The sequence below is a fragment of the Muntiacus reevesi genome, chromosome 6 (genome assembly GCF_963930625.1).
Source record: "Muntiacus reevesi chromosome 6, mMunRee1.1, whole genome shotgun sequence".
NCBI classification, from domain to species: domain Eukaryota; kingdom Metazoa; phylum Chordata; class Mammalia; order Artiodactyla; family Cervidae; genus Muntiacus; species Muntiacus reevesi.
This window is the reverse complement of record NC_089254.1, coordinates 89,458,079-89,470,834: the sequence shown is the minus strand read 5'-3', so window position 1 is coordinate 89,470,834 and position 12,756 is coordinate 89,458,079. Positions and strand designations below refer to the sequence as shown.

The following is a 12,756-nucleotide window of genomic DNA, read 5'->3' as shown; positions in this document are numbered from 1 at the left end:
GGTCATGTTTTACTGTGAAGTGAATTTTGATGCCAGTACTTTGCTGAGTTTTCAAAATTTTAGCATTGTATGGTAAAGGATTCTATACCAGTACTGGGTTAGGCAGAGAAGTCAACATCATCAATAAAAGCAAAGAATCAGGTCAATGACAGACATGTTTTAGTGACCATGTTCAATCAAATTTGACTGGAGTTTGCTTGCTTAAATACCAGAGGTGTTGTAAGTGATACTAAGTTTAAATATCTTTGAGCAATGTTTATCATTCTAGCTCCTACTCTCAGAGATCCTAACATCTAGTAGAATAGATAACCATGAACACATGTACTATGAGGAGAAACAGTCCAACTATAGTAAAAGATAGACTGTGATATTGTTATAAAGGTTATAGAAACCTATGAAGATGAAGTGCTATGCAGTACTATAACTAGCAGCTAATCATTTATCAAATAATATAGCATACTTTATTAATCCAAAGCAGTCGTCTTGAAATAATTATTTTTTAACTTATGCTGTTTCATTTAGATTTTCAAAAGCCATTTACTTTAATTAAAATTCATATTTTCCTCTTTTATTTTTTAAAATTTTGGTCTTTATTAGTAGCAATTTGCTTAATTTTTTTTCTTGCCCTTTGACAAGGTGGCAATGAAGCACCCCTCTGCTGTCACTGCCTGCAATCTGGACCTAGAAAACTTGATCACAGACTCAAACAGAAGCATTGCTACCCTGGCCATTACTACGCTTCTCAAAACAGGAAGTGAGAGCAGTGTGGACAGACTCATGAAGCAGATATCATCCTTTGTGTCTGAAATCTCAGATGAGTTCAAGGTAGGAGTTTAAATATGACCATGTTTTCTCCCAGTCTCTGGCTTACCGTAACATTTCTGTTCTTAATAGTGTCTTTTGATGAACAAAGGTTTTAAATTTTTATGGTCTAATTTATTAATTTTTTTCTTTCACAGTTATTGCCTTCTGTGTCCTCAAAAACGTTTGGCTAAGTCTTCAAGATACTTTGCCATGTTTTATTGTGAATGTTTTATAGTTTTAGCTTTTACATTTTGGTCTATGATCCAACTTGAATTAATATTTGTGTGTAAGTTCAGGTTTTTTTCCATTGTGATTTCTAGTTATTCCAGCATAATTTAAAACATTTCTCTTTCCCCACTGGAGTGCTTGACATCTTTGTCTAAAAAGCAGATAACCATACAGTTGTAGGTATGTTTCTGGGATGCTTATCACATTCTGTGCAACTATTAGTTGGTCCTATGCCAGTATCACACTGTATCAATTAATGTAGCTTTTTGGTACCTCTTAAATGTGTGGTCTCCCAACTTTTTCCTTTTTTGTAATATTTTAGTTCCTTTGCTTTCCATATAAAATTTAGAATCAGATTATAATTTCTGTAAAACAAAGCCTTCTAGGATTATGATTCGGGTTGTGTTAAATCTATAATCAGTTTGGGGAGAGCTAACAGCTTAATAATAGTTATTCTTCAGTTCATGAATATGGCATATTGCGCCCTTTATTTAGGTCTTCTTTAATTTATCTGAGCAATGTTTGGTAGCATTTACTCTAGAGGTATTGCACATATTTTGTTTAATTCATATCTAAATATTTTATGCTTTTTAAAATCCATTTTATTAACATTTCTATTTCATTGTTTGGTACTAGTATTATATTTAAAATACTTTAACTTTCTCATAACTCAATATTCTTGCTAAGTTCCTTTATTTTTTTTTAAGTTCCCTTATTGGTTCTCATAGTTGTTATATACATCCCTTAGGATAGTTTTATGTAAATAATCATGTTATTGTGAATAGATACTTCATTTCCAATTCAAGTACCTTTCTTTTTTTTTCTTGCCTTATTAAAACAGAAGTAAAAGGAATCCAGATAGGAAAAGAAGAAGTGAAACTCTGTTTGCAAATGACATGATCCTCTACATAGAAAACCCTAAAGACTCTACCAGAAAATTACTAGAGCTAATCAACGAATATAGTGAAGTTGTAGGATATAAAATTAACACACAGAAATCCCTTGCATTCCTATACACTAACAATGAGAAAACAGAAAGAGAAATTAAGGAAACAATACCATTCACCATTGCAACAAAAAGAATAAAATACTTAGGAGTATATCTACCTAAAGAAACAAAAGACCTATACATAGAAAACCATAAAACACTGATGAAAGAAATCAAAGAGGACACAAACAGATGGAGAAATATACCGTGTTCATGGATTGGAAGAATCAATATTGTCAAAATGACTATACTACCCAAAGCAATCTATAGATTCAATGCAATCCCTACCAAGCTACCAACGGTATTTTTCACGGAACTAAAATGGCTAGGACTTCTAATACAGTGTTGAGTAGAACTGGTGAGAATGTGTCAAAGAAAATAAAAATAGCAATAAATTTTAGATGAATTAAAGTTAAAAGATTTTATTCCTTCATTTTTATTTAATTCTTAGTCAAGAGGTATAACTGACCCTATTTACTCTCTTCTTGTATTTACCTACTTTTAAAAAACCTACTTAGCCTGTGTATTCAAATAGACATTTTGAATCTTTGGGAAACCTTGGGAGGTTATGAAGTTCATTTTGTAGTGTAGTTTATTGAATGCATCTCCTATGTGTGAACGTTTGATACTTTGCAATATTCTGTGATTACAGATAATGCTGCAGTAGACAACCTTATGTCTATGTTTTCTTGAAATTTTGGTGGTGTGTCCTGAGGGTAAATTTCTAGAAGTTCATATGCTAGGTTGAAGAGTAGATAAATATGTAGTTTCATAGAGAATGTTAAATTCTACCAGCCTGTTTCCTCATACCCTCACCAGTAGAGTACATATATTATATTTTGAAGTTTTTTCAAAAGATCATTTAATATCTTTTTGAATATTGTCTGCTCATGTCTTTTTCTAATTTTATATAGGATTTTTGGTCTTTTGTTTCCTTTATTAAAGTTTTTGGTATATTAGAGATATTAGTTCTTTAAATGTGAAGCGTGTTATATTTTCTCCCAATTTGTCCTTTGATTTTTCTCATGATACTTTGGTTATGCACAAGTTTTTAATTTTTATGCAATTTTGTTGATCTTTTACTGCATTGGGCTTTTGAGTAATAAGAATTCACCCATGGTGGGGGGAAAGAATTCACCCATGTTTTCTTCTAGTATATGTATTATTTCATACTAAATATATGATCTATTAGGTTTTATTATTATATTTATATAGAATGAGAAATGGATCTTACAATTTTCCAATGACTGTCCAGTTGTCCACCCCCCACAATTTTATTTAAAGAGTTGTCTTTGCCCAGTATTTGAGATATCACTTTTACCATATACTAAAGTTCCATATGTGTTAATACTTGTGTCTGTTTGGAGGCTTTCTGTTCTTTTCTTCTGTTCCCTTTATCTATTCATACATCAGTACCATACACTGTTTTAAATATTTGTATTAAATATTTTTAAAATTTGTAAGGATGTTTTAGTATCTGTTAGTCTTCTCTCACAGCTCTTTATTTTCCTTAGCTGTTTTTACATCCTTATATTTCTTTTGAACTTTAGTATTAGCCCATCTAGTGGCTTTGTTTAAAAAATCTCATTGGCATTTTTATTGAGATCACATTAAATTTATACGTTTTCTTAGGGGAGAACAAATAATACTGTTGAGATATCCTAACCAAGAACAAAGGATATTTTAAAATTTAAGTCTACTTTTGTGCCTTTCATGAATATTTTATGGTATTTTTATATTAGATTTGAATGTTTTAAAAATTCTTTTCTTATGTACTTTATTGTTGTTTGTATTATAAATCTTCTTTTATTCACTATATCTTCTAAGTAGTTATTATTCATGTGTATGAGTAGTATTATTTTTGCATGTTAACTTTACAACCTGCTACCTTGATGAATTATTTTAGAGTTAGTTTTATCATCAATTCTCTGAAGTTTTCCACATTATTTTGTTATATCATCTGTAAATAAAGATGGATTTGTCTTTTATTTTCTGATTTTTATTCCTCAATTATTTTCTCCTGTCTACTCACATTGGCTAATAGTGCCAGAATAATGTCAAATAATAGTCAGGATAGTTGCGTCCTTTTTTTGTTTCTGATCTTAAAACAACTGACTCTTGGGGTTCTCTATTAAGTAATATGCTGCCAGTAGGATTGAGGGAGTATGTGTGTGTGTGTGCATAAAATGAAAGTTTCCATCCATTCCTATCTTACATTTTAAAGAATTTTTAAGGGACTTTCCTGGTCCAGTGGTTAAGAATTCACCTGCCAATGCAGGGGACGTCCAGTTCCCTGGTCCAGGAACTAAGATCCCCTGTGCCACAGAACAACTAAGCTCATGTACCACAAATAACTGATGCCCATGCATTCTAGAGCCTGTGCTTTGCAATGAGAGAAGCCACCGCCCTAAGAAGCCTGCTTACTGCAACTAGCCCCCACTTGCCACACCTAGAGAAAGCCCATGCACAGCAATGAAGAGCCCGTGTGCCACAATGAAGACCCAGCACAGCCAAAAATAAATGAAAAAAAGAAGTTTTATTAGGAATAAGTGTTGGATTTTATCAAAGGCTGTTCAGCATCTGTGAATGTAGTCATATTCTTTTTCTTCTTAGACTCATTAATATTGATGAATTATATTAATTTTCTAATGTCAAACCATTCTTGCATTCTTGGTATACATTCCATTTCATCATGGGATATCATTTTCTTACTGTCGGATTGGAGTCTGTTAGCCAATATATCACTTGGAATTTTTGTATCAATATTCACAAATGATTTCCATCTATAATTTTTCTCTCTGCACATATACTATCTTTATTAGGTTTATGTGTCATTGCTTCATAAAGATTGTGGCTATTTCCCTTCATTTTCTATGCTCTGAAACAACATATATAGATTTGGGACTGTCTGGTTGTTGGGAGACAATTCTCCAGTCTCCATAAATTTCTTGCATTTCTGCACACCCAGGAAATTACACACTAACTGCCCTTTGTTTCCTACTATACCAGTTTTGCTCCCTTTGTATAGTACAAAGTTTCTTCCAATCTCAAAAGATGTAAGCATCTCCCTTAAGTAGTAAAGGGCAGGTTTCCATACAGCCCTAGAAGAGACAGTCCTTCCTATAGAGCAAAAAGCAAACATGCTTATTGCCAAGTGTAATAAAGATGATGTTTCCCTTCTGAATAAATGACTGGCATGCTTACCGCCCATTGTTAAATATTCAAGTTTCATATCTCAGATTCTCCTGTAATGCTGCCTACTGTGGACTCAAGTGTTACCTAGTCCTTTTTGCATCATCCTGTGGATATTGGGGCTCAGAAAACTGAGCCCCAAATGCCGATACACTGGCTACTGCTTTTGCTGTGAGTAAATAACGGTCTTTCATCTCTCATTCAGGATCCTTGTGTTCTCTTCTAGCATCCATGATATTATGGTAGTCTAAAGTTTGCAAGTAGGGTAAAAGTCTCACACCCTTTTTACTTCTTGACACTGGTCTTTAAAATTGTGGTAAAAACTTCCTAGAAACCATTTTGAAGTAGTTCCTTGGTGACTTTCTCTGTTTCTTCTCTGGAAAGCAGTCTCTTTAAGTTTTTTTTATTTTTACTGTTCACTTTAAAAGTTTTATGTGAAAATTTTAAAAGTAAAATTTTAAAATATGCTCGAAGCTTATTTTGCTTTGGAGCAAAGGGAGGGGTCTCTTGAATGCACTTCATTTTTGCATTGCTTTCTATTTTCCTTTCCTCTTTGATTTTCTTTCACAAAGAGCCATTATTGTCATTTTAGTTAATTATGGTACCTTCTTAGCTTGTGGTAAGTAAGAGGGAAAGTATGCTTAAGTAGCTGAAGTTATGAAGATGAACGCCCTTTCTGTGTCTTTCTCTAGGTGGCAGTTGTACAGCCATTATAAAAGGTGCATGTCCTTTTTGTTTGTTTTCCTACAGGTCGTGGTTGTACAGGCAATTAGTGCTCTCTGTCAGAAGTACCCTCGAAAGCACAGCGTCATGATGACTTTCCTCTCCAACATGCTCCGAGATGATGTAGGTGGACTGCTTTTTAATTGTGGGGAGTTGCTCGCTTCAATTCTTATACCCTAGTGTTTAAAGCAGCTTTCTTTATAATCTCAACATGGTTGTCAAATAATATTCTCAATTCTAGCTTATGTCTTGTTACTAGACATATTATTGCTTTTGGCTTTCCCACTTGGAGAGAAAAAATATTTTTGTTTCTTTCAGAAGGTAAGGGAAATGAAATTTGAATGTTACATCATAAGCCTTGGAGTAAAATCATTTTTCCAAACAGTACCCTCAGAGTGAATGGCAGTTTTTCTTTTCTGCCAGGGAGGCTTTGAATATAAGCGGGCCATCGTGGACTGCATAATCAGCATTGTGGAAGAGAACCCCGAGAGTAAAGAGGCAGGTCTAGCCCACCTCTGTGAATTCATCGAGGACTGTGAACACACTGTTCTGGCTACGAAGATCCTGCACTTGTTGGGCAAAGAGGGCCCCAGAACACCTGTCCCCTCCAAGTATATTCGCTTTATTTTTAATAGGGTTGTCCTGGAGAATGAGGCCGTCAGAGCTGGTGAGTAATTGGAGCACTGATGATGAGCATAACTGGTGATCTTGGGAAATGCTTAACTCAAGGGAGTGGTAATGAAATTGGAAAATGACGTTGCAATGTCTATTTGGTGGTGGGATCTTGGTGCATACTTAGGCCTCAGATATACAGCTCTCTGTTTGTATTCCAGTTTCCATCCTGATTTCAGCCTTGTATCAGAGACACGTAACCCTTGACCTTCAGATTGACAGAAGACTTTGATGGTGTCATCCATTTTTTTCAGTTAAGGCCTCAAGTATGAATGTCTTTGAAATTTGTCTCCCAGTATAACTTTTAAGTGACTTTTTGAACAGATCTTAGGAATTTTTTTTACTTCCTTCTCTCTAATTGTTCCTTCTCCTTAGCATGTGAACTGGTCCAAATCTCTCCTGTTAAAAAACTACAGGCCTTCATTTGATTCATTGTCTCTCACTAGGTACTGACCATATTTCCTGTTACGGAACCTTGAAGCAGCCATTACCAGCTGCCTCTCTGAACTTACTTTCCATTTCCTATTCAATTCACTATAATCTTGCTCTCTCCCTTAAAAATCTTCTGAAGCTATTTTTTTAAAAATTACTTAGAAGCTAGCTGGAAAATCAAGTTGGACACTTTAATGTTCTTATCCTTATTCACCTCAGTCAATTTGATGGGCTGTTGACTAAACACTTCATGAAACCCTCTTCCCTTGGTTTCCACAAATAACCTGCATCTTTCCATCATTCCTCAGTCTTCTTTACAGAGCTTCTCTTCCATTCCTTAAAATGTTAGTTTTCTTTAGGGGGTTGTCTTCTCAACATCCACATTCTTTCTGGTGATCATTTTCAGAGTTCTGGTGATATGCTGTGGCATTGTAGTCATGTCTCTCTCCTGAGCTTGTATGTTTAGCTGTCCCAGGCACTTCAAATTCAGCTTGAAATTCATACTGTCCCAAACAGAAATCCTTACCTATATTGTCCACTCAGTTGCAAGACTAGAACCTTAATCCATTGTTTTATAACTTCCGTCTACCTTTTGGCAGAGTTCTGTCCATTCTGTCACCTCAATATATATTTCTTCATTCTTTTTGTTTCTCAGTTTTCCTGAGGGCTGTGTTAGGCTCCCATCCATTTCAGGTGCCCAGTTAGTCCGACTGCTTATACTCTCACCCACATCTACTATATTCTCCACACTCTGCTACCAAAATGTACATTGCATACAAAATCTGCTCACAAATTGAGTGTAGCACACCCTGCTACAGATACACAGATTCATCCTGTATTATTAACTCCTGTTAATAATAATTTTGAGGTTAAACTGGAACCTATTTTTGTTTTGTGTCTAATCTCTCACTTGTCTCCTCCTGCTCTCCAGCGCAGGTCCAGTGCTTCAGCCTTACTCAGCTGCCTCCAGTCCCAGAATCATTCCACACTTTATTCTCTGGCCTGAGGGCCTTGGTACTTTTCACTTCTCTTTCCCGCAAATACTCTTTTCCTGCCTTTTCCTCTGACTAACTACTTGTTCTGCAAGCTTTAGTGCAGGTAGTAAGTGTGAGCTCTTTGTCAGTTTTCTCCTCCAGTTTTGACTTAAAGTTCCTTTTTCTGCTCGTATAGTATCCAGGATATGGTTCTACCATGAATTTACTATGTTGTAACTATTTATACCTGTCTTTCCCACTAGACTACAACTCCTTGAGGTCAGGGGCTACATCTTTTATCTTTTTACCTTCAGCACTAAGCACAACTCCTGACAAAAGTTACGTAAGCAATAAATCTTTGTTGATACAGTGAATTTTAATAGAGTTTTGGGTGTTTTTCCCCCTGTGTGTGGGGCTGGTTGTTGGAGGTTTGTTTTGTTGTTCTTTAGTCACTAAGCTGTGTTCCACTCTTTTGCGACCCCATGGACTGTAATCCACCAGGCTCCTCTGTAAGAAGTTAGACTGAAGAATAGCTCATATAAGAAATACATATGATCCTTTTTCCTCAATGCACAGAGTTTTCTTATTCAGAACTCTCTTGGACCCACTTTCTATCTCTATTTATGCTTAAATGGATCAAGGAAATAAGAACAAGAAGTTCACAAACAGTGAGAGTTTATTTCAGCCGAACATGGGGAAACTCCTCTAATTTTTTTCTTAATAATCATTGCTTAACTCTGTGAAGTCAATATTCATGTTGTTTCATTTTATGCTCCATTATAGCTGCTGTGAGTACTTTGGCCAAATTTGGGGCTCAGAATGAAAATCTTCTCCCAAGCATCCTAGTACTCCTACAAAGGTAACTAAAAGAATTTAAAAAAAAAATGAATGCCATGTGACTGAATAGATAATTCCTTATTATACCATATCAGATGCCTTGTAGGGCCTAAGAGTAGAGCTGATGGAGTAAGTCAGGGACAAATGGCGTTTTCCCTACTCTTGGTAATTTTGCGTGTACTAAGTGCATACAAAATTTTACTTCTAATTTCTCATGCATGATTTTGAGAAAGTGACTTAAATACATGTGCCTCAAATTTGTATAGCAGAGGCCAACTTCAAAGAGCTTCACTGTGCTGAGTTGAAAATACCAGCTTTTCATGGTCTCCTTGACTCTCTATTTGATGAGGAAAAAACTTGCTTTAGCAAACACTCTGTGATTACATCTTGCAATTGAAGCAGAAAAATTATAAGCCAAAAGCTGGCTGGTTTAAATAAAACAAATTGCCATCTGAGCAATATCAGTGCCTGGGTTTGGAACGCTTTTTAGTATCCTTGGAAAGTCTAATATTGCCAGTTTTTAGTTTGTAGAAGTCTAAAACTTTACCAGGGTCATATGGTTGCAGATCAAAGAACGGACTCCAAACTGTTATCTTATGCTACTGTGTTCTTCCTAATCATTTTAATGCCTACTTATGTAGTGCTTCTGATTCATAATGACACCATTTCTTTACCAATTCAGAACAATACCCAGGATGTATGGAGATTTTAGGAGCCACTGTTGACTGTTGTTGAGCTCTTGTATTACAGTAGTATCAGATGGCCTGGATCGTGTCCGTTAGGCATAGTGGTAAAGCTTTGGATATCTTTTAGAGCTCTATGACATGCCTATTCTGTATCCCCTGGACAGGTGTATGATGGATACTGATGATGAGGTACGGGATAGAGCTACCTTCTATCTGAATGTGCTGCAGCAGAGGCAGATGGCACTGAATGCTACATACATCTTCAATGGTCAGTGAGAGCCAAGAATGGAGACAAATTTACTTTTGTTCTACAAGTGGTGTCTTGGAAGCATATCTCATGATTTGCATATGAGCTGGCTTCACTAGGCAGAATGCATGGTTTCTGTCTCTGAATGCACTTCCATTTCTAAAGAAACCTAAAAGTATGTAAAAGTCCAAAGAGTATTGCTTGTTCCTGGTTCTCTTTGAGCTCCCTCTTGGATGGGTTTACCTTTTCCCTTTTTTTTATGCTATCTTTGTTTCCACATGGCTCTGTTGCTTTGTTTTCTGGAAGATACTTCCATTTTGTTGCAAATATGTATGCTCAGCTCCTGTGCTTCCTCAGTGCCTATAGTCTTTAATAATTTAGGTTATTAATCTGTGGTTATAGTTTTCTTTAGAAAGCTTAGATAAATATTACAAATCCGGGCCTGTCTGGATCCTAGGATTGGCAAGAAGTTCTAGTGCTGAGAGTTTTCTCTTTCATAGGTCTAACAGTCTCTGTACCAGGGATGGAAAAAGCCTTACACCAGTACACGCTGGAGCCTTCAGAAAAGCCCTTTGATATGAAATCTATTCCTCTTGCTATGGCTCCCGTCTTTGAACAGAAAGCAGGTAATGGGAACACTTTGTTTTTAAACTGTGTATAGTTTTACCCCAATAAAATACACTGTTGGCATATTTTTTCTAATATTTCTTTTAATGGCCACTCCTTCTAAATCTTATAGAACTAAGATGAATGATATTTTTAAAGTTAGGGTTTTAAAATTTTTTTCTTATTTTCTCATGAAAGCAAGAATATGAAGTGTGACATAGAATGAAAGATTTTTTTTTTAATGCTAAGTGTTACAGCTTTTGAAGTTAGTTGTCAGTGTTTCAGAGCAGTAGTTGTGTTGTCACCTCCTATTTTTGTTTTCTGATCTTGATTAACTTCTTAGTTCATTTTTCTTTGGAAGGCTTAAAAAAATAAATGGACAAAGTGTGTAGTGGTTCAAACCAAAAATGAAAGATCTTATGCCCTCAACATTTTCAGTTTTTTGTTGTTGATACTACATAAGTAGTTTTTCCTATTTGAATAATGAGATTTGTTTTATAAACTGTTCCTCCTTTTAATAGTAATTTTTTAAAATATTCTGGTCCATTAAAGCAAATTCTGTATTTTTAGAACTTGCTTTATTTATTTCATGAAGTATGTTCACTAAATAGACTTTGAGTATCCCTCCAAAAAGGGTGACAAAGAACCTCCCAGTATGATTTAGCAATAGCTCCTTATATATCTGCTGTAAGTTTTTGTCCTCATCTCCTGTATGCATGTTTGACTTGACATAGTGGGAGGGAAAGCTCACTTAACTGCTCATCCCTGTCTCTGTAGAAATCACACTGCTGTCTACTAAGCCCGAGAAGCTGGCACCTTCCAGGCAAGACATTTTCCAAGGTATGATAATTTGCTGTGTAGAGGAAGTAGCCCAGCTCCCTAGGCATTGTAACTATAATGAAGGCCACCACTTTTTATTTAATTTGATTAGTTCTCATTATGGGAAATCTTTATATGACTGAATATAATTTATTGTCATAGCTTCCTATTGTTAGGACTATTGGAATCTGTGGGACTTGGCAATTTCCAGTTGTCAGCTTACTCAGAATGTTGTTCTTACCATGTATCTTGGTTAACGGGACTCAAATTCTATGAAATTAGGAATTAAGTTTCTTTCTTTTTTTTTTTTTTTTTTGCTCTTAGTAATTAACTGTGAAGTGAAGTGAGAGTCGCTCAGTTGTGTCTGACTCTTTGTGACCCCCTGGACTATACAGTCCATGGTATTTTCCAGGCCAGGATACTGGAGTGGATAGTCTTTCCCTTCTTCAGGGAATCTTCCCAACTCAGGGATTGAACCCAGGTCTCCCAAGTTGCAGGCAGATTCTTTAGCAGCTGAGCCACCAGGGAAGCCCAATTAACTGTATAAACTCTTATTTAAAAGATTACTTCACTAAAGCTTGGGGACATATTATTAATTGAGTGTTTTTAAAACATTTTAGCTACCCAGAGTAATATCTTCTCCTGTCTTCTTTTTCTTCCTTCTCTTCTTTCCTTTTTTCTTTTTTTTTTTTTTTTAAATTTTATTTTATTAGTTGGAGGCCAATTACTTCACAATATTCTTTCCTTTTTTCTTGATAGAGCAACTGGCTGCCATTCCTGAGTTTATGAATTTAGGACCCTTGTTCAAGTCTTCTGAGCCTGTTCAACTTACAGAAGCAGAGACAGAATATTTTGTTCGTTGTGTCAAGCACATGTTTACTAATCACATTGTGTTCCAGGTGAGAGACGTGTCATAACTGGCTCTGATAAGGGATTTAGTATTAATTCTCCTTTAGTTTAGAATACACAGAAGAACTGTACAAAAAAGATCTTCATGACCCAGTTAATCACGATGGTGTGATCACTCACCTAGAGCCAGACATCCTGGAATGCGAAGTCAAGTGGGCCTTAGGAAGCGTCACTACCAACAAAGCTAATGAAGGTGATGGAATTCCAGTTGAGCTATTTCAAATCCTAAAAGATGATGCTGTGAAAGTGCTGCACTCAATATGCCAGCAAATTTGGAAAAACTCGGCAGTGGCCACAGGACTGGAAAGGGTCAGTTTTCATTCTAGTCCCTAAGAAAGGGAATGAATGCCAAAGAATGCTCAAACTACCACACAATTGCACTCATCTCACATGCTGGCAAAGTAATGGTCAAATTCTCCAAGCCAGGCTTCAGCAATATGTGAACTGTGAACTTCAGATGTTCAAGCTGGTTTTAGAAAAGGCAGAGGAACCAGAGATCAAATTGCCAACATCTGCTGGATCATCAAAAAAAGCAAGTTTGTTCCAGAAAAACATCTATTTCTGCTTTATTAACTATGCCAAAGCCTTTGACTGTGTGGATCACAATAAACTATGGAAAATTCTGAAAGAGATGGGAAT

The 12,756-nt window shown here is 35.8% G+C and overlaps 1 protein-coding gene across 1 annotated transcript in view; it reads left to right on the top strand.

Moving 5' to 3' along the window:
* Positions 1-12,756, top strand: part of COPG2 (COPI coat complex subunit gamma 2) — a 265,234-nt gene that overhangs the window by 69,469 nt on the left and 183,009 nt on the right. The window contains exons 12-19 of the mRNA XM_065939126.1: positions 637-825; positions 5,963-6,058; positions 6,359-6,602; positions 8,797-8,872; positions 9,701-9,804; positions 10,284-10,409; positions 11,167-11,229; positions 11,968-12,107. Of these exons, the coding sequence (XP_065795198.1) occupies positions 637-825; positions 5,963-6,058; positions 6,359-6,602; positions 8,797-8,872; positions 9,701-9,804; positions 10,284-10,409; positions 11,167-11,229; positions 11,968-12,107 (1,038 nt within the window). The remainder of the gene's footprint in view (positions 1-636; positions 826-5,962; positions 6,059-6,358; positions 6,603-8,796; positions 8,873-9,700; positions 9,805-10,283; positions 10,410-11,166; positions 11,230-11,967; positions 12,108-12,756) is intronic.